The sequence below is a fragment of the Rhipicephalus microplus genome, chromosome X (genome assembly GCF_043290135.1).
Source record: "Rhipicephalus microplus isolate Deutch F79 chromosome X, USDA_Rmic, whole genome shotgun sequence".
Taxonomy (NCBI): domain Eukaryota; kingdom Metazoa; phylum Arthropoda; class Arachnida; order Ixodida; family Ixodidae; genus Rhipicephalus; species Rhipicephalus microplus.
In genome coordinates, this window is record NC_134710.1 from 242,711,634 (window position 1) to 242,733,755 (window position 22,122).

General features: G+C 43.1%; 1 protein-coding gene across 1 annotated transcript in view; it reads left to right on the plus strand.

The window, feature by feature from the left end:
• The window catches only part of LOC142775200 (sushi, von Willebrand factor type A, EGF and pentraxin domain-containing protein 1-like), a 258,013-nt gene that overhangs the window by 68,546 nt on the left and 167,345 nt on the right, over positions 1 to 22,122 (plus strand). The window contains exons 6-7 of the mRNA XM_075876543.1: positions 15,904 to 16,089; positions 20,578 to 20,754. Of these exons, the coding sequence (XP_075732658.1) occupies positions 15,904 to 16,089; positions 20,578 to 20,754 (363 nt within the window). The remainder of the gene's footprint in view (positions 1 to 15,903; positions 16,090 to 20,577; positions 20,755 to 22,122) is intronic.

The window sequence follows — 22,122 nt, forward strand, 5'->3', positions numbered from 1 at the left end:
TGCCCTTTATGTGAGTTCATATCACCGCTGACAGCCACTATAGCGTGCCATGAGCCACGGTTTTGCAGCAACGATGCCTAGGCGGGAGTGTCAACATATACCAGAAACTTCCACTTTGCTTGCGACGTTGGCTGCGAATCTGCTGATGTAAGTTTCGAGGCTATTCGCCACACACTCGCGTTTTCGAACTCATATTGCTCATGATGGTACGTATTATGATATCATTGGGCGTTATTTCATCATGATTCGTATGTAGTGGATCATATGTAGTGGGTCTTCATGTGCATTGCTTTGTAGTGGCATCTATCTATCTATCTATTTGTCTAGGCTTCATGATACCTTCGAGGGGTGCTATTATAGGTGCCCTTCGATATTTCATGCAAACATGTTGCAGACCGTAGCTCAGGCGGCGCCATCTATTGCAAGAGGAGCATGCAGCTGCAGCAGAAGGAAAGACTGGGAGGTTCGCCAGTTCCCAAACTGATTGGTCATGCCTGTCCTCAGAAAATAGGGAATAAAAAATAGTAGAAGCTGGTATGTGGTGTTTAACGTCCCAAAACCACCATATGATTATGAGAGACGCCACAGTGGAGGGCTCCGGAGATTTTGACCACTTGGGGTTCTTTAACGTGCACTCAAATCTGAGTACACGGGCCTATAACATTTCCGCCTCCATCGGAAATTCAGCCGCCGCAGCCGGGATTCGATCCCGCGACCTGCGGGTCAGCAGCCGAGTACCTTAGCCACTAGACCACCGCGGCGGGGCAATAGTAGAAGCTGACTACACGAGAAAAAAAATAGAAAACAAAAAAAATTCCCGCCATGAATGTCCTGAAGAGCATGATATTCGTCAAAGCCTATCCACCTGACTTCGATAAGCGCAACAACGCGTTCAGCTTTGCGCTGGTCGGTGTTCTTGGCCAGCACCCGATTATTGCTTTTTCTTACAAAGGTAGATTATGTAGCAGAGAGAACTTCAAGAGGCATGTTAGGGTAAAGTCAAAGCGGAAAAGTAGAGGCTCTTTTGAGGCTGTCACGATAAAATATCTGTGCTTTATTAGGGTCTACTTGTTTTTTCCCCTCGAATTCAGCCACACATTGAATCAGTCATCAAATGTAGGTAATATGTCCGCCTCACGCGCACTATATCACTATCAAACAGACGCGTAGGAAAGGCACGTCCGGGGACGCAGCCCCGCGGTACATGTGCTTTGAGCTCTATCACGTGTCTTGGCAATATACCACAAATAAGGCCATCGCTGACTCGGCAGATAACGGCGGACCGTCCTGTGGTTGACTAGTATGGGGCAGCCTCAGCCCGCCACTTCCCTAAACTTAAATGCAAATTATGCCTGCTTGCGGTAAGTTCTAGTGTAAAGTTTGCTTTGACGAGAGGAAAGATTACATCCGAAACCACTATATATTTTATTTTTTGTTTGGTAAAAGAGCTCTAGCTTCAGTTTAATATAGTGCTGAACCGCATAGTGTCTAAAAAACTGAACTTATCTTGAGGGACTTTCACTGGGCTCAAATGAGTGTGTTCGTGACAGTCGTGTTGCGATGGTCATGCACACGGCGTTCTCTTGGTGGTCGTCTAGAACGTCGGGTGACATGCGATTGGCAAACAGAAAGTTGAACGTCCACAAATGCCACAGGCGCAGAGCAGGCAAGTTGCATCGGTGCTTTGTCGGTTGCCCGAGGAGTCGGTCACTTGGCCAATTTCTACAGGGTCGTGGTACTCGCTCTGTGGACTCAGAGCAAATAGAATCGACCCTTATCCACTCGTGCAGACGTACTTCTTTTATATTTATGTGTGTCATTGGATGAACTAGCAAGTTCGATGAGCTGGCTGGGGGGCAAGGTATACGCCTGGAAGGATACAATGTCTTACGGCAGTTTTTTTCTGCGGCAACTAGATTCTTTCTTCTGAGTGCAAGCACTGGTCATCGAGGAGGACGAATGTAAAAGTCAACTGCGAAGCATGGTATCGCGTTGGCTCGCTAAAACTGACCCACTGTTTTCATTTCCTTGCTTTTCTTGATATATTACCAGCATACTGCAATTTCGCACAGCTCCCGGACCTCGGTGTTAGAATAGTTTAGGTGGAGCGACGGCGCATTGGAGTGAGGAGAAATCGTGGAGCTCTTTCCCTTTCTTGCCCGAAGGAGGCGCGCGCGGGACGGAGGCCGCCTGGCTATACCCAGCGTATACCTGACGATTGTAACATTCGGTGTTTTAGCGTGTTTAGCGATATCGCAAGGCCCTGTAAGGATTATGTGGCAGTGTAATATCATATGTTAAATATAAAGACTTCGTAGTGTTTTACGCCTGACGGTTCGGCATGCGGCGTGAAGCTCATAAACACCACATTCGGCCTCGGCAACACCGTGGGCTAGGCGATCGTTCCCGCATTTTGTCTACAAAAGTAAATATGCAGTTGTGTGGCGCGTGTTGAATTCACCCTTCATTTGCCCTCGAAAGAATAATTGGTGTATTTGCGGTCAGATCATATAAAGAGCAGGTATCATGCGTAAGTGGCATTTCGCATATGTAGAAAACAGATTGAAGATGGAGCTCGGAGGCGAGGAAGAAGAAGTAGCCAGGGTCACGCTCTGCATATTTTTTTTTCCTGTTCTGTCAACAATAAACCGAAGACGTATTGGTCCTGCGGTTTCTCTGGTCCTTCTGAAACATGGTGACCAGGATGATCTGAATACAGACGCACAGACTTCAACCCCATTCGCAACAACGGGTTGAAGAACGAAGCAGCGGCGTCTGGCTCAAGGACGAACCGGCGAGAGAAGGACCACGACCGACGACTGTTGACGACGCACATAAACAGGCAAGAGCTCTTTCAACACGTTTTAGGCATGAATAAAGAGGTCCTATCGAAGAAGCGGAAGACGCTTCGAGCAAATGTGACGACGCTTACGAGCGAAATCGATAAGAAGATAGAAGAAGACGCCTATCGAGCGCAACTTATGATGATTTTGAACCAGATGAAGAGCGTGTCACAGACGCTAAGACAAGTTAACGAACAGATAGAACCGTTCATTGAAGAAGACGACGCGGAGGCAGAATTTGAAAGAGCTTTGCATTATGAGATGAAGATCGTCGCTGCAACGACAAAAATAGAGGAGCGATTACGCGAGTTAGAACAAGCGACGCAACTGACTACGAGAATAGTCACAGAACAGGCGAGTTCAGTGCAAAGTATCAACCAAATCTCGGAGACGCAAGAGCTTGTTAAGTTGCAACGTCTTGCGATGATCAAGTTTGATGGGGAAAAAACAGCATGGCCAAGGTTTTGGCATCAGTTCGAGACATCGGTGCATAACAGAGCGAACATGCCGAAGAATCAAAAATTTAATTACCTTCTGGCGTCTCTGAGCGGGGAGGCTGCGTCCCTCATAGAAGGTTTGCAGTTTTCTGATCAGAATTACGAGCATGCAGTCGCTCTTCTGAAAGAAACCTTCGGACGAGAAGATAATTTGAAAGAAACCTACATAAAAGAGCTTGCTAGCTTGGAAGCAGTGAAGAGTCCTGAAGATGTAGATGGGTATGGAAACTCTTCCAAAAGTTGCAAGTGAACACACGAGCATTGCAGTCATTAGGAGTGGGAATGGGTAGTTACGCCACAGTGATAGCTCCTGTTGTAAAATCTGCTCTACCGGTGGATATGAGGATTGAGATGAAGAAGAAGGGGTTAAAAAAAGGTGACAACAGACCAGCAACTACGGAATCGTACTCAGCGTCAAGAGACAGCACGAGCAGTTTGAAAGAAATTATGGAGTTTTTAAACATATATATACGCAGCAGAGAAGAAACTCTAGAGGAAAAATACGACGTTACCCAGTCACCGCACAGTATGAGGCGGACTAGAACATCCGCGCTTAAAAGCACCTCGATGAAACAATGCATCTTTTGTGAGATGACTGGACACTACACGGAAGATTGCAGAAGAAGCATTAATATGCAACAGAAGAAAGAAGCCTTGCAACGGGAACGAAGGTGCTTCAGATGCACCAGACCTCACCACACGGCGAAGATATGCCGCGCTAACGTACGCTGCAAAACATGCAAGAGAAGGCACGCGACATCCATGTGTCGACCACGTACGTTTGCAGGAAAGTCAGCACAGCAACAAAGCGGTAATGATGTTGAGCACGTGCGCAAAAGCGCGCAACCTGACCGGTTAAACACCAGCAAGTCCTGCAACATGCACGCACAGCAGTCTGATGAACACAAGTGCATACTACTGCAGACAGCCTTTTCGTGGACGGAGGGAGAAAAACAGCGGGTGCTACGCACGGATTCTGCTGCACAACGGGAGCCAGAGGACATTCATCCTCAAAAGATTGGCAAGAAAACTAGCGTGCAAGGTAAAAAGATCCGAAAGGATTACTGTAGGATCATTTGGAGGAGGAGAGATGGAACTAGACATGAAAGTCGTCGAGGTCAGCGTAAGGAAGGATCCCACATCGGAGCCAGTCACGATTGAAGCACTGGAGATAGAAGTTATATCCTGTGACGTGCTGCCATCGCCACCGTTGACAATACACGAAAGAACAAGATCCATGGGAATTCGTTTGGCAGATCACAACCAGAAGACGGACAAAGAAAGTAAAATATGGAAACTTCTATATTAATTGGAGCAGATTATTACTTGACTGTCGTCACTGGTCGCATTTGCGAGATTCATCCAAAAATAATGGCAATAGAAACAATATTGGGATGGACGGTCCAAGGTCCTGTAAGACTTCATTGTGTGCCGATGAAATCATCGACGGTTATGGTACTCAAGGTCAGTGCCAAGTCGGACACGACTGTGGACGAACTGCAGAGATTCTGGGACTTGGAAAACATGGGCATCAAGGAGCACCCAGCAACAAAAAAGAACGATGAACATGTGCTAGACTACGTCCGACAAACAATGGAGTTCAAGGCAGGAAGATACCAAGTGCGGCTACCATGGAAGGAAAACGTGACATTGGACGACAACACCACCATTGAAGAGAAGAGGCTTATCCAGGTGACCAAAAAATTATGCAAGGATAAAAAAAGATGAACTCCTAGCCTATGTATGACAAAGCTATTCGAGAGTACTTTGAGCAAGAAATAGCAAAAAACGTCGAAGAAGATGCTGGATTCGATATACAGAACAAATTTGTATACTACATGCCGCATCAAGCAGTAATTAAGAAGGACCGAACAACGACAAAAATACGGATCGTCTTTGACGCATTGTCAAGCCAGAATCCAGGTGAATCCTTAAATGACAACTTGGAAAAGGGGCCAAACCTAAACCCCGACATCACAAGCTTGCTGATGAACTTTCGACATCACAAGATCGCTATGTCAGCCGACGTGGAAAAAGCATTCTTGCAGATCAAGATACATGAAAATGACCGAGGCGCACTGCGATTCATGTGGTGGGAAAGAATACCCAGCGAAGATATGCCAACCCCGAAGATAAAAACATGGAGGATGACGAGGGTTACTTTCGGAACTACACCAAGTAGCTTCCTTCTAGCGGCCACGATTCATCGACATTTGGATAAATTAGAAGAAAAATATCCTGCAGTTGTGGCGCAACTCCGGAAAGGAATCTACGTTGATAACGTTTTACTAGGAGCCGACGAATACTCGACATCGACAAAGATATACAAAGAAGCACGAGATATTTTTCGCTATGCGGGAATGAATTTAAGAAAACGGATTTCAAATGACGCCGAGCTAAGAAAACTCTTTGATGAAGAAGGAGAGGATCTGGATCGAGGGATAAGAAAAGAGGGACAAATCAAGATTTTGGGACTGAAATGGAATTTCGTAGACGACGTGTTGAGCTTTCCCGACACTACATGGCGAAATGACAACGACATGAGACAACTCTCAAAAAGACAGGTTTTTCAGGACACGGCAAAGCTATATGACCCTTTAGGTTTTTTGACACCATTTTCAGTCAGAGCAAAAATATTTCTGCAAAAAATTTGGATGGATAAACTGAAATGGGATGACCCGTTACCAAGCCAGCATGGATCAGCTTGGAAGGACTGGTCGGAGGAGCTTCAGCACTTAGATGACTTCACCGTTAACAGATGCTATGACAACAGACAAGCTGAAGTGAAAGCATCGACTCTACACGTGTTCTCCGATGCGAGTCCAATGGCATATGAAGCAGCAGCATACATTGTAACAGAATACTCCGATGGAAGCAATGAAGCCAATTTAATCATTGCAAAGCGTAGAGTCGCTCCAATCAAAAAGATCACACTAGCAAGATTGGAGTTGTTGGCGGCCACAATATCAGTCAGATTGGCAAGTCATATAACCGAGAATTTCATCAGGAAACTGAGGAGTGTGAAATTCTGGACTGACTCTCAAATTGTGTTATGCTGGATAAAGTCAAACAAGACGAAAGATCTGTTTGTTCGCAACCGCACAGCAGAAATTAAGAGCAAGTCGAATGAGAGTCAATGGGGTTATGTTAAAAGTGATGAAAATCCTTCGGATTTGATGACAAGGGGGATGAAGATGAAACGTTTGCTGGGCAGTGAATTATGGTGGAAAGTCCCCACGTGGATCAAGAATGAAAAACAAAGACCTAATTATGACATAACGCAAGAATCGGACAGTGATGACAACAAAGACGAAGAAAAGACCGTGGCAAGCTCAACTACCACCATGAGTGAAGAAAAAATAATTGATGTGAGCAGGTTTGGATCATACAAGAAAGCGTTACGAGTTACCGCGTGGGTGATGCGTTATATAGGAAACCGACGAAAAGAAAGGAAAACAGGTTCGCTGACAGGAGAAGAATTGGACAAGGCAGAGTTTGTGCTGTAAAGCAGGAGCAGAAAACACTACAAAATGCAGTGACACGAATATATGACAACATGAATCTGTACGGCACGAACATCTTCGAAGATGATCAAGGTGTCCTGAGAGTAAAAGGGAGGTTTCAGTGGAGTGATTTGAGCTTTGATGAGAAACACCCTATTATTTTACCAAGAGAAAGTCACTTTTCAGAGCTCCTAGTTCTGAACGCGCATCAAGTAACAATGCACGGTGGCGTTGCGGCAACATTCACACATCTAAGAACGAAGTTTTGGATTCTGCGTGCCCGACAGATGGTGAAATATGTGATAAAGAAATGCATCACATGTAGGGGATTCAATTCTAGACCAATGGCACAAGAAATTCCACCACTACGATCTGACAAGATAACACAGACGAGGCCATTCGACACAGTTGGTATAGACTTTGCTGGACCGCTAAATGCTCGAGAGGAGAAAGGCAAAAAAGTTACAAAGTTTTACATTGTGATATTTACGTGTGCAGTAACAAGAGCCATACAACTGGAGTTGGTCAAGAGGATGTCATCAGAAGCGTTTATACAAGCATTCCGAAGATTCGTAGCTAGAAGAGGATTGTGTACAACTATTTACAGCGATAATGCAAGAGCATTCAAGAAATCTGAGAAAGAGATGAACAAGATATTAAAGATGGAAGATGAAAGGGTTCAACAGTACACCAGTAACCTGAAAATAAAATGGAAGTTTATTGTAGAGTTAGCTCCATGGTGGGGAGGATATTATGAAAGACTGATCAGAAGCTTTAAGACATCCATGGCAAAAACCATAGGTGCTCGACTTTTGGATGAAGAAGAACTACGGACTGTGGTTGTTGAAGCAGAAGGAGTACTTAACAACCGGCCTCTTACTTATGTGTATGACGATCCTAACGAGCCACAACCCATCACACCGGCGGATGTTATAGGAGGCAGGCAAGCAATGAACAAGCAGGAAGAAAACAGACTCGGAGAATACAGTTTGCTGGATTACTGGAGTGCAAGAAAACGGGCAATGATAACATGGTGGACCAGATGGAAAAAGGAGTACCTGAGGGAGCTTAAGTGTGCCAGCAGAAAAACAGAGCGTCACGCAAATGTACAAGAAGGAGATGTACTTCTGCTTGGAGAAGCGCGAAAAAGAACTCAGTAAAAACTCTGCAAGGTCGAAACGATTTTCCCTGGCAAGGATGGACTAGTGAGAACATGCTTGCTTCGTACACCTGAAGGAAAATTAGTCAAGAGGCCGATTCAACTGTTGTATTCGCTCGAAAGTTGCTTCGGTTGAATCTGGCCGGCGGGAAGATGTAGAAAACAGATTGAAGATGGAGCTCGGAGGCGAGGAAGAAGAAGTAGCCAGGGTCACGCTCTGCATATTTTTTTTTCCTGTTCTGTCAACAATAAACCGAAGACGTATCGGTCCTGCGGTCTCCCTGGTCCTTCTGAAACAGCATATGAGATTAAGTGACCCTACAGAATCTTTTATTACGAACCGATTATTTGCAAATTGCGTAAACATCTGCGAGAAAACGAATGCTTTAATGGAATGAAATAGAATAGCTCTATTTAGGTCTTTCAAGGCGTGCAGTAGCACGTGACGCGCCGCTCCCAGGTCGAAAATGCAGGATTGAAAGCGAATGCAATAAAGTGGGCGACAGCTTGTGACCGATGGCCACTCTTTGATATATTCAAAATAAACAGACTGCAAGATATATAGGTTACGGTGCGCCAACAATTTTATCACAGTATTGGCACGATCTACAAATTTTACATATTTTTGCCTGAAAAAGCGGCTTTAGCTCGAGTGCTGTCTGGTGCGGCTAAATGATACGAGGGAATTTAGGATAGTACTCAAGGTGGTAGTAAAAAACAACAACACTTTATTCATTCGACAGTGCATCATCTGTACCAGCACAACATGCACTTACAGGATAAAAGTCACAACACACTAGACATGCTTCGAAAGCTTTCGTAGCTTCTGCGTCTTGTCTGCTTCAACCTTCCGCAGTTGCTTACAGTATTGCCTCATCCTGACTCCAACATAATAATGAAGCACTTTCGACATATTATCCACCTTGTGCTCATGACAGGGAAATGATAACATGGTATTTTCTACTACATAGTCTATTGTCATGTCATATGCGTGCTTTTCTCCAGCATGTTGGCAAAATATTGCTTCAACTTCCTTTAAGAACATAAACAGGCAAGTGTTTGGGTGTACCAGTCCCTCTCGCGTCTTGCAGGCTACTAATGCAGCTTCAGGCTTCGACGCTGCATTACTTGTAGCTGCCAAGCCATTGCGGCATTGTTGACAAGTGGTGTTCTTCATTATCTTCCTGCACAAAAATCCTACCACATAATAAATTATACAGTCGGTCACATTATCTGACGAGGATATATCCGAAAAGACATTCTCACACTCAGCTTCTTCTTCCACTAAGCTGTCTAGTTTCTGTTTCAGTCCCTCAAAACGCGACTCTAGAGGACCAGATTCCTGAAATGGTTAGGAAGCTGAAAAGGAAACGAGAACGACGATTTCACGTTTGTGCACCCACAGCAGGGCACAAAGATCTGAACAGCATGTCTGTGACGAATAACGAAAGGCACAATCGGAATGGCACATGGGGAGCCATGATGGATCGGTCGTTAAACGTACGTCAACCTTCATTACCACGTGTCAGCCAGCGCGTTTAAACTCAAGTTTACCCGTGCCAAGCATAATCCGATATGGGGCATGCACAACGACAGCCCATGAGAGCAATTTCTAACCTACCAATGTCAAGAGTGTTCCTTCCTTCTGACAATCATCATTTAGTAAAACGTCAGCCCCCCCCCCCCCTCCCTTACACACAACAGCGCTTTCTTTTTCAGTGAATATCTTTTTCTATTTGACTAACCCAGTTCGGGTCCACCACGGTGGATCAGTTGCTAAGGTGCTCGGCTGCTAACCCAGTGATTACTAAGCCAGTTCGTCACGGCGGCCTCACCCAATTTGCCACAGTGGAATTAATTGTGCACGAGCTAAAATATTTTTGAAATTCGTGTTCACCTGCACACTCATTATCACTGTTCGCAGAAGCTATATTTCCTATGTGTTTCCATCTGTTGGCTACCGCCACTGAATTTTCTTGATGTTGTGCATTTACTTTCAAATCAGAGTGATATGTGTAGTTACCCTGATAAAAAACAAATGCAGCTTTGTAAGCGACGCGGACCCGTTGAAGCGGCTGACCTGGAGCCTTGATACACCCAGCGCTGCCTGTCGGAAAAAATGCGAAACGCGTCTCCGTGTTCGGCGGGGAGGCTGCGCGGCGGAGGCCGAGCGTCGCTCCACCTAACCTATTCTAACACCGTGTCCCGGACCAAGGCACTTCTATCTCCCCCTAAGAAAGAGTCAGAGATTGGCAGAGAAAAAATATTCTGCGCATATGAAAAAAATAGCACTATATGCTCTGCTTTCATTTACTATGATAAATGCAGTTCTCGAACCTAAGCTTCAATGCTAGACAACTTCATTTAAGAAAACGAACTAAATGTATCAAAAAATATTCAGACCGATAAGCTCAAAAGCTATTGTACGGTTTAGTACTCACGTGTTGAAAGTTCAATATCCACGTCCAAAACGAGAAAATCTTGAAGCTACAGCGTCCTTACCCTGTCGAGCAACATATCTTTGTTAGTCCTAGTTTTTTGTCTAAATAGTGGAAAAATATGGCATTAAAAAGTTGCAGAGAAAATAATTATTGCGGAAAAAAGAAAGTCAAAACACTACTTGTTTTTAGTAACGTAAATTGCATTGGACTTTCTGATTACTCAGATTACAAATCAGAGACTGCTCCGGCATATTATAAATTCTTTTTGGTCACTCCATGTCAAACGACCCAGCCATTCGGGGAACCTCAGGTGTGCTCGAAAAAATGTTCTGCTGATTTCGCACCTTGAAAACGGAAATACTGAAATGTTTTTGAGAGAAAAAAATTAGGTCACAGCAGAATCTTCCGAATTTCGTTGAATGTCACCTGAGTGTGGCTTGTCAAAAAATTAATCTGGTAGTATTGTTCTTTGTTTCAAAACCAGATTTGGTTTATATATTAAGCAAAAGACTTTGTCTATGTTGTTCAAAGTTAAATAATATTACTGCATCTTTACCACTATACACGCATCCAGCAATGTTGCTGAAATGCTGAATAAGAGAGAATGTTGTTTGACGTTCTCTTGCTCAGTCGGCCCAAAGCTTTAAACTCCAAGAAATAGGCGGTTATAACTTTTGTAACGAAAATAAACAGGCAGAACGAGTTCGAAACTATACCAAAAGCGTGGAAAATTTTAAATCCATATTCGTGATAGTCGGGTAAACGTCAGTTTATTTGGCATTCAATGACTCTATTCAAAATATACCTTGACTTTAGAAATGCGAGAGAGAAAAGAATTATAAGCACGATTCTTGATTTTCAAAACGTCGCCATGCCTTTAAAAGAATGCGCGCGAGTTCTCTTTTGAATTCAAACACTTTATCGGGAAATGAATGCAGCGGTCTCTTTGAGCTTGGTCTCGACGAACAGACACAGGACATAGCTGGAAGCAAATATGTCAAACCTGAAGATAAAATGTACCACCGCATTAAGCCTACGAAGGAATGGCGTTATAGCTGACTGTCTCTTGAACTGACTCTCGTGTTGCCCGCTCGATTTGTGAAAGCATGAACGTGGGGTTCTTTTCAAACGCAGCGCAGAGCGAACATGTCCCATCTTTTGACAAGAGAGATTGTGTTATTAATTCATAGCACTGAATAGAGGCTCCTCTTTGTCGATCGCAAATAGACACGGAATACGGAACCATGAAATTCTGCGTGCGCGCACTTAGTACAGAGAGTATCGACTGCTCCGATAAATTTTTCTGTGCGATATTGCGGCTCCATACGCTGGAACCACGGGCACGGAATGTTACAAGGCTCGCAATTGAAAATATAATGCCTCACATGTTTTTCTTTTAGTTTCACACACAATAGGCATTTCAGCGTCTCCTACAGGATGCTGTATCTATCGCAAAGCTTTAAAAATGACAGGGAAGTTTGACTCCGGGAGCGGGGGTGATGGCCAAACCAAGGGGTGTCACCCTCTTCTTCATCACCTGTGGAATATCTCTTGTAATTCAGTAGCAGAATATCTTTTTTTTTGGTTAACATTAAGGACGGCAAACTTCTTTTGGTTTGTCGTCCTCGATGTTTCGAGGCAGTGCACTGATGACGGCATCACTTCTCACGTGCGTGTTCTCCAGCAGCCACTGAACTTCGTAGTGGATGCCATTCTACAGACACCGCCTAATTTGTATAGGCAGTGTCTCGGGGCCCCGGGGGGAGGGGGGGTCCCTTGAATATGTAGATGCACAAATTCATTGAACGTTTAAAGTGAGGGTACCTTACCTTCTGGAAGCGAGTCTCTGCAGGTGCTAAGATTGTTACGTACACCTTGACGAACTCTCACTCCAGCATGGGAACCCACGCCTCGTTGATGGAAACGTCTCGCAGATGCCACAGACAATGTCACAGAGAACAATGAACCCCGGTCCTTGCAACGCGACTCCACAGTGAAGAGTCGGAGTCGCCCAGCACCACTGCCAGCAGAAAAAAAGAGGGGAAAAGTCCGTATAGGTGGAAAAACTGTTGACCTCGTCTGGTGGTTGCAACAGTACTCGCTCGCTTGCGTGCGCTTGCTGAGGTCTCGGAGTGAAATGTCACTAATTTTTACTGGAAGTGCAGTTTACAAAGGGGCTCACCCGATACGCCTCGACTACTGGGAAACCGAGTGTTCCGGATCATCGAGCAAGATGTGTTTTTGTTTTGCTGTGCGATGCTAGATAAAGTAATTAATACAAGAACGTTTTTCCCACCTAGCAACTTTATTGTTCTTCCCCTACACACTTCTCATCCGCGACGCTTCGTTTTCTTTCTCCTACTTCACTTTTCCTCTGAACGGCGTCACCTATAGCACGGACGCCCTTTTACAGCGCCGATTTCACAAATTGTGCATGTACACCTTTGCATAAAAGCTCAATAGCACTCGAGGATTGTGCGATTACTAGCCCACTTAGGAATTTGGACATTCGCCCTATCCTGGCATAACATAATTTTCGTGCAGCAATTTTCGGTAACTCTTAAACAGTATAATTAAAATCTTGAACCGACAAATGCTTCGTTAAAGATAGAGACTAGAGGGAAGAGGAGAAAAAAAAAGGGAGAAAAAGACGAGAGGAAGAAAGCAGGAAAGAGTGAACAAATCATACGCGCACACACATGTCGGAGTTCACCGCGCACAACTATGGGCAGTCACAACCGAGAAATATTCGCTATCAGTTCCTCTGTGGTTGTCTAAATGTAAACCAAAGTCCGATATTTTAAAAAGGTTTACAAGGATTGACTCTAAGGAATCCAGGACTTGCAGCGCGCATTCAGATGATGGAGTTGTCATTCTGTTGAGGAGATGAGAGACCTATACTAAGCGACGACTTGTAGGTTTTCGTCACCGAAATTATTTATGCACGATGATGTACGTTGCGGGGCGCTTTATGAGTGTCAGTAGTGGTAGTGATGGCCCCGCAGCATCCGCCACCATTTTCTGGGATACCCTCTATGGAGAAACGTGTGCTACATTAGCTGCGATTTACTTGGCGTTATGTCAACCGTTATCTTTGTGTTGTTCTGTTATCCCTTGTTCTAGGCGACCAACTCTTGTAAGTGCATGGACGCGGCTTCAAGTGAGTCATGTTTAAAAAAAATGAATCATGATAAAGGACGTGAAAACAACCATTGCATGTCTTCGTGGTGTATAGTTACTTCATTTATTTTGGCCAGTACATTTCATTTAAAGCTTTGTAAAGAAAATTTCAAAATTTCATTACTTGTTTTGGACGGTAGTGATGTGGCATAGTCACTGTTAGCCTCGCAAAAATTGGCTGGATGGCTAGTCACTAATGGCTAAATGACTGGCCACCCACTCATCCAAAACACAGTTTTTCCGTGATCCCCAGTATTATTATGGCACGGCCGGCGAGTGGTCTGCCTGAGCATCTCTTACGTTATAACTATTGCGAGCGTTTTTAGAAGCAGCCGTCAATTCAGTGTTTCGAATGAAGGCAATCAGCTGCCGCGCGTACAACTCTTTCTTTCGTTTTTATTAGGACGCTTAGGAATCCTTTTTTGTATACGCTCTTTACAACCTCATGTATTTCATTTTCAGATGATGGTCAAAACCAGTCGCCTAAATCCAGAAAGATCACAAGGGGGGACACACATCTTGCAGGGCGACCATTTTGTTTTGACGGTGTTGTAGGGTTTATTTTCACTTATACAAGAAATGAAAACCATGTCTTGAAATTAGCTTGACAAAAGCAAACATAGGTTCCCAGCTCACGTAATTGCGTTGTTCTATTCTCTTGTGATGCCGATCAATTGGCCGTTAGGTCTCATAGAACTGAGGGGTATCGAGCACCGGTACAGACTACAAAAAATAAAGGCACTGAAAATGTTGGATGCAGTATGCTCAACAGTCAAGTTATTAAAATATTTGATGTTTAAAAGTGAAATTTTGAGGCGGGCCACTTGAAAGAGGTGCCCGCCCCCTTTCTTGAGCACGAGGGGGCAGTACCCCCTTGATCCCGCCCCCGTAATTTACGCCACTGTAGCATTTCGCTGTTGAGAACGCAGGTTCTACTGTTTTTCCCGCACATCGAAATTTTATGGAGTGGGAAATCCTAAAGTGCTTCTAGGTCGTATCTTGCACTTATGTTAAAGAAAAGCAGTGTTTAAAAGCACTTTCCTCTCCTTCACTTAGAATACCTTTCAACCAACCGTGCAGTTTCGGCGCATTGTACCTCCCTGTTCGATATTCGATTCCCATTACTCGCGTGTCATCAGTCTTGTATTGTGTGAAATCACAGGTATAGCTTAGGCCTGAATTCGTGCGAGCTATTGATAAAGTACGAAAAAAAGAGCAACAAAAATAATGGTCTTAAAATAGAAATTTGAAATTTGGCCCCAGGATTTTTAATTTATAGCAAACCTATTCGTCTAAAGAAGCATAATTTGTTTTTATTCTTACTTGATATTTTCCGTTCGCTAGCCACCTTCTATAACTATATATGTCTATCACAAGGTGTTGTTGAAATTTGGTCTCAGAACCTGTTGACGCATAAGATTTTTTTAGGAATACAGGAACTTTATTCTTTATCCTGAGTAAAATGATTCGATAAACACTATTTTTCTATATATCCTGTAAGGCACTTAAAGTCTAAGCTTCCACTCGACCATAAAGATCAAGTGGAAGCCTACACTTCATCGTTACATAAAGTTGCATTTAACCTTTCAAAAGTTAAAAAAACGTGAATTGTGTGTTTCCACGACCGCGTCTAATAACATATACCGCTATCCAGAGCTCTCAAAATAAAATGTTGTACTCCTAGATATTGATAATAATATGCGGTGTTTAACGTTCCAAAACCATCATTTGATTATGAGAGTGGCCGTTGGGAGAGCTCTGGAAATTTCGACCACCTGGGGTTCCTTAGCGTGCACCCAAATCTGAGCACACGGGCCTACAGCATTCTCGCCTCAATCAAAAATGCAGCCACCGCAGCCGGGATTTGATCCCGCGACCTGCGGGTCGGCATCCGAGTGCCTTACCTACTATAAAACCGCGGCGGGAACTGAAGAGCTAAGAAACCCTCAAGGAACTGTGCTTTCAGTGAATAAGTTGGTCATCAAAGCTTGCTGTTACAGCTTGTGACGTTATCACCTTCTCTGTACCAGCAAAGTAGCACTGAGGTTCCTGTAAAAAGGTCAAAAGCATACTTGAGGCGCCTGACATATTGTCTCCCTTGGATGTTTACAAAATGTGCCCGCACACAGGGGCCCCAAGAAATATGGGTGGAACCACGACCTTCAGGCCAATCACGATAGAAAATCCGTCAGTAATGTAGGCCAAATGAAAATCACCATTTCAATCAAGGTGCTTCACGAATCCGGTCCCTGACACGTGACGCACATGTTGTCTATACAGCGCCGTGCAAGATTCCGACGCTGGAGCACGCATACGTGAATCTATCAACACCCGAGTCCCGGCTGGAGCATGGGCGCCGGCTCAGCGTCAGCTGCCACGACCACTACGAGCTGGCCTATAATTCTACGCCCCCCCCCCCCCGATGCAACAACGGATCGTGGACACATCTGCCAATCTGCGCCCCAGGTGAGTTACCAACGACACACGCAAGCTTGTTGCCACTGTACTAAAGGAGAACTGCACCACGGTTCACTACAGAGCTTTTTCGCGCCGCGATATTAATTTCCATGGGTGCGAGTTGGTCGGCACGGCTTTCATATATGTCATTAGTGCAGCTTATCATATTCAGCTGCAGCAGCCGCTTCTATACTGATTGCGCTGCTGCCTACCTTTTCTTGCTCTGGTCTCCATCCTTGTACATATCTCGGGAACCTTCCCCATCGTCAATATTTTGCGCTGCGTCCTCAAAGCAGGAAATAAAATATTACAGGTGATAAATGGGCGAAATAGACGTACTGCTGCACGTTTCCTGTTGGTTTTGCATGTTATTTATGCGATTGCTTCAATCTAACAATCCCAGGCACAACCGAAATGCATTTTTCAACTGCAAAATGCCCACAACTTGACTACAGGGTTAGGGTGAACTTGAAATAGTTTATATTGATTGCATGATGTCTGCACCATTCATCTTTATTTATCAATAAAAATGAAGACGTAGACACAAAACGTTAAAGCTAGCCTGTGTGTTGCCTTTCTGAAAATATTTTTTTGCGTCTCAGTGTTCGTAAGAGTACAAATTCCGCTCATTAATTTTTACAAGGTGCACAGACACACACTGGCATGTAAGGCACCATCAATAAAATTCAATAGAAGTCGCACACAAAATATTGCGGACGAGAACACTTGTCATTCGTAACCGTTCGTGTCTTTTTTAATAGGCTTTCTCTTTTCCTGCGCACTTCTTGGCTAGAAGACAAATACCTCGGAGTTGGTGTAATATATAAACCACCGACAGCGACGGCGTAACAAAGCCACCGACAGAGTAATAAGGCCAAGCAAAACCATCGTTATATAAAATAGCCTAGTGTACTTTAAAATATTGTTCCAGGACAACGGCTTGTATGATTGATATTGTGAATTATCATGTTTTATATCAGAAATGTGATAGACACATTCCAACATATATAATATCCGGAACAACTTTCGAAAATATGCTTGGTACTACACATTTCTAGAGGCGGCGACAGCTAATGGCCCGCGAAAAAAGTTGATGAAAGAGGATTCCAACTGGAGGAAAAGACAACTAACAGCCTTGTATATACGTCAATCGTGAAATAATTAGTCAGCAGATTTAATAGTTATTGTCGATTGACCAGTAACTTGCGGCCGCAATTGCACCATCTGCGTATACAATAAACACTCAGAGTATGTTAAATTCAAAACAATGTCATTAATATATTCACTGTTCTTGGATTGTGAACAAACTTTAGGAAAAAATTACCAGTATCATGTGGTTGAGTTATACTTTCTTTTTGCGCCGGATACTCTCGGGGATGAATACTCTTAGCACAAAAGATTAAATTGAATATAAACTGATCGACAAGATATCACCAATGAACCTGTTAATTAACTACCTTAAGACACATGGTGTGTCATGGGTTGCCCCGTTAATTCATGAAACCTTATGAAATAGCCATGAATTTCGAATTTCATCTGTATCTGAGTTCCGACAAGTTGCAACAAAATGTATTTGCGCTCCAGTAGTTTTTTTTAGTTTCAATGTATCAACAATTAGAAGGTTGCTTGGTTATTAAGAAGTAACTGAAACAACAGTGCATTATTTATGCAAGCTTGCATCAAGAAATTAATCAATCACCTTTTATTTCTTATTGATAAATATTGAAGTAACGAAAAAAAAGCCACAATACTGCGGCTTGACAGAGCTCCGGCACCCTACAATATCCAGCAGCAAAAATAAGCCAAGTACATGAAATGATTGTGGATAATAGAACACATTTGAATTAAATGCACTATTTTATGAAGACGCAAAATATGGCAGGAACTATAAAAACATCAGTCAGCCTTTTTATGAATTAGTATACGTACTAACACATTGATTTGACTTAGAAAGAAAAATTGGCGGGAAAGGAAAGAAAAAAGCGTCATAATTAGAAGTAATGTAACCTATACAAGATCAGTTAGGCAAACAAAAATTGCAAAGGCAAAGGAAAGTACAACAAGAGAGCAAAAAAGCACTACGATCATAGGTAAGTGACATGAAAGTGAAATTCCTTCGAATGAAATCTACGAGTAAGTTTAGATGAGTTATCCAAGCAACGAGCAGTTGTCTTTAGCTCGTGAAATATAGGAGCCTCGGATTATGCGAACCAAGATGGTAAGCGCTATAGGTGAGAAAGTTATTTTCAATGCATATGAGCAAGTCAACTGGAGACTTTAAAAATGAAAAGAAAAAACGCCATGTGGGAACATATTAGGCATACAGAGCATACTGCAACTGATGATCACTATTAGATGTTACTGTGAAACAAAGTCCCATTTTCCTCCGAGAAGATTGGGCGAGAGATGCGTGTTGAAGCCATCTGAGCGGCTATGCCATATTTAGCGTACTTATCTATGAGTGCGGCTAGTTGGATTTATACAGATTGATTTCCATTGTTCGGCGTAATGGCTGGAACCAAGACGTCTTGCTAGGCGAAACGAACTGATGAAGTCTATGTTCTTAGTCTGTATAGTGAGATGACATGTATGGGAAAGACGAAAGGTGTACATGAATTTAACATTAAGCATATCAAATGTTTCAAAATAAGAGGCAGTATGAGTAGCATAGAAAACACTGGAAACGTTGGCTATTACTCAAACCAGTCGCTTTTGGCATATACTAAGTTTTCTTTTTGTTTTCAAATTGTCAGAAGTTGTATTACCCCATAAAAAGTAACAATAATTTAATGTTGACGAAAATGAGCCATTGAATATCAAAGGTTTAGGTTTTTGTATTAATATTTGATGGTTTTTGTAAATTACTGTAGTAACGTAATTTAACGTGTTACACACGTCTTGTACTGCGTGCTTATTCCATGACAATGTTTCCGTAAAAGTAACACCAAAAACTTTAGTCTCGTTACCAGTACTAATTATGTCATTGTCAAGATCCACGTTTTTTGTAGGTTCAATAACGGTTGACCGAATGCGTAAAAAGGTGGCTTCTTTTTTCTGTTGTGGCTAGTTTTCGCAGTTTGACAGAGCTTGCAGAAAAAGTTGTACTGACTTCGAAAGGTGAACATTCAAGGTGGATGTGCCTCGAAATATTTGGGTTTAGGTTTATATATTATAAGGTGTGCAACAAATTATTAGTTTAGAAGTTTATGATACAATATTATTAGTGAGTCAATTATTTGTTCTGATTTACAGTGCGTAATTTGCATCTCTTCAGGTAATCTAGTTCAGTTAACAGAATTGGGCTATATGCTTAAAATGGCGTGCGAAAGTTTTGTTAAATGTCGAGAAAAAAAGGCACTCAACATTTATGAATAATGGAAAATGGAAATATTCTTCCTTCAGGTACGTCTTTATCTACAATTTTAAAGTTTGAAATGGTATCAGAAATAAATCATTTTAGCTATATTGAAAGGTTGCTGATTACGCATTTAAAGTGTGCTTTCTGCGTTGTAGTTAAGTTGAGACAACATTATATTAGGAGCCTCATATCATTTCAAATGGTTTAGGTTTATGCATATTTTATCATCATATCTTTTTTTATAGTTTATAGGTCTTACACATTCTGCAGCAAATCTTCTGGGCCACTATACAGCCATATTACACGTGTACGTCCTTAGAAATGCATTGTTGCTTGGAAAACATATGCTTACCTCTTGATACTGTTTGGCCACTCCAGGGCCTTCCATCATCAATCGGCACACATCATCACCATTGGTACAATACACTCGTGACTTCAAAGGCTTTTGGGCATTCAAGTTAATATCTCTAAGCCAATCCTGACCTGATACTGTCAAAATAAGCAAAATTTGTATTGTTTCGTGTCATGCTGTACTTATATTCGTCTAGTTGGAGCGTTCTCATTTTATGCGGCTGCTGCATGGCTGCACTTCACATTCCGGCGCAGCAGGCGCTGTTGTGCTTGTTACTGACTGCCCGTCAACGTTCATCCCTCATTTGTTGTCTATCGTATAGCTGTGCATTTGTCGTCTATCGTATAATAGCAATACCTTACGCAACATTCACAGTGGGATGCGTTATTTCCGCCACCAGCCAAGCATAGCTGTAAGATCTGCCAGGGTTATACGTCATGCACATTTTTATTTTTTTCAATTACCTCACGTGAGCTTAATCTCAATCCCTATTTTACATTCGCCTCTCCCCATTCCTCCACTGCATATTAACCACCGACAACAGTGTGAATACGCGCGACTCCAGCAAGAAAGCTTCTCTTCGCAAACAACAAAACAGCAAGCGAGTGGACGAAAAAAAAAGTGAGAAAATGCAGGCAAAATATTATTCGCTCGTTCTATAGCGTTCGTGTCTCAATTCAAACTTCTCGGCGTAATGTGACGGAACCAATTTATGCTGAAACGGGTCTGACCATGTTTGTGTGGCGTTTTTTTTTCCTCCACTTGGCGGCTGTTAACATGCGAACAGCTCGATGCAAGAGCCTTCCGGAGCGGCCTGCGCATGGATTCGTGATCGCACCCAAGACGGACCATGGCATGCGGGCACTGTTCCGCTGCACCGACGGATACCAACTGGTGGGGCCCAACGTCACCGTTTGCCAGTTTGGAAATTGGACGCACGAGGCTGTGCCCTTGTGCCGAGAGAGTGAGTAAGACGACAACGAACTAGTGATGGCACTTTGAGCAAGCCGTGGTGTCCACGCTTTCCATTTATCTTTTTTATTTTATCCCAAATCGAGTAAAAAAAGAAAGGTTTGCAGCAGTCACATCTCCGACAACAAGTCGATGTACCTGTGGTCGAAAGATCACTAGCCGTTAAAGCACAGCGTGTACCCGTTGTCTGAAAGGAAAAAAAAACGTCGGGCTGCGTGCCAATCTTACTAACATTTTCGCTAATAAGAATTGTTTTTTATTGGCTGACGATCACGCGCACTCTGCAGCTCTTCTGATCAGACGGGAACTCGCGGCCTGTCTGATCAGAAGTTGTTCACCATGCAGTTGTATCATGGTCAACTATTACGTATGAAACAGAAGCTCATGAAAAGTGTTGTTTTGCTCCAGCAACAAACACATCAAAATTAGCGAGAGCAACCTCACTGGGCAAACGGGAATTACGCACTCTTTGAGGGTTGTTGGTACAAAGTTGCTTTTATTCGGTGAATCAGAAATCAAGTGGTCGTATCCACGCAGGAACGCTTGTTGTTACAGCTAGTTGATTCATACTGTCTTGCTGACACTGAATTGGTGGCCATTTTGCGAAAAACTATGAAATAATCAATAAATAATAATCGGATTGCTAAGTCTTCAATCTAAGCCCACCCACACGTTTACTTACTACACTGTGCGATCAACATATATTCGCGTGGCTTTTTGTGCTAGTCTGTTATTGCACCAAAAGATGTAATAGCACTGTTATACACGGACGAGGAAAAAACAACAGGACTGGTGCTAACTTTCAACTGAATTTTTATTGTCAAAATCAACACTACAAGAAGATCCGTGCACTGAAAATTTCCCAATTACATCTAATGAAAACCTGTCGCGTCTATAGAAGGCTGAATTCATGCAAAAGTTTCTTAAAAGAGTGCACTGTTGTGTACCTATGAGTGCATATAAAAATACGCGAGAGATCGTCGAAGACGGCAAGTGTCGGAGATGGCTATGTCAGCTGCCTTTTGGCTCCGCTGTCCACATGCAAATGATTTTACCTAACCAGTCACGGCAGGTTTTTCATGTGTGGTGATTAAGCTTTTTGCCGTGTACTTGTAGTGTTGCTTGTGACAAAAAACATTCCATTTATGCATTTTGGTTAGCGCTGTGACAACTTTTGAAACATTTATCCACCGCTCACATGCTCATCAATTTTCATCAATTTGTGGTTCACAATCTAACGACGGTCAGTCACTCAGTTCTTTGTTTCTTCGATCACACTGAAATCCCATGCACCGTTTAAAAAGAGTCTCTTAAGCAATAACATTAATGTCGGCATAGACTTCTGGCATGTTGACGTGAA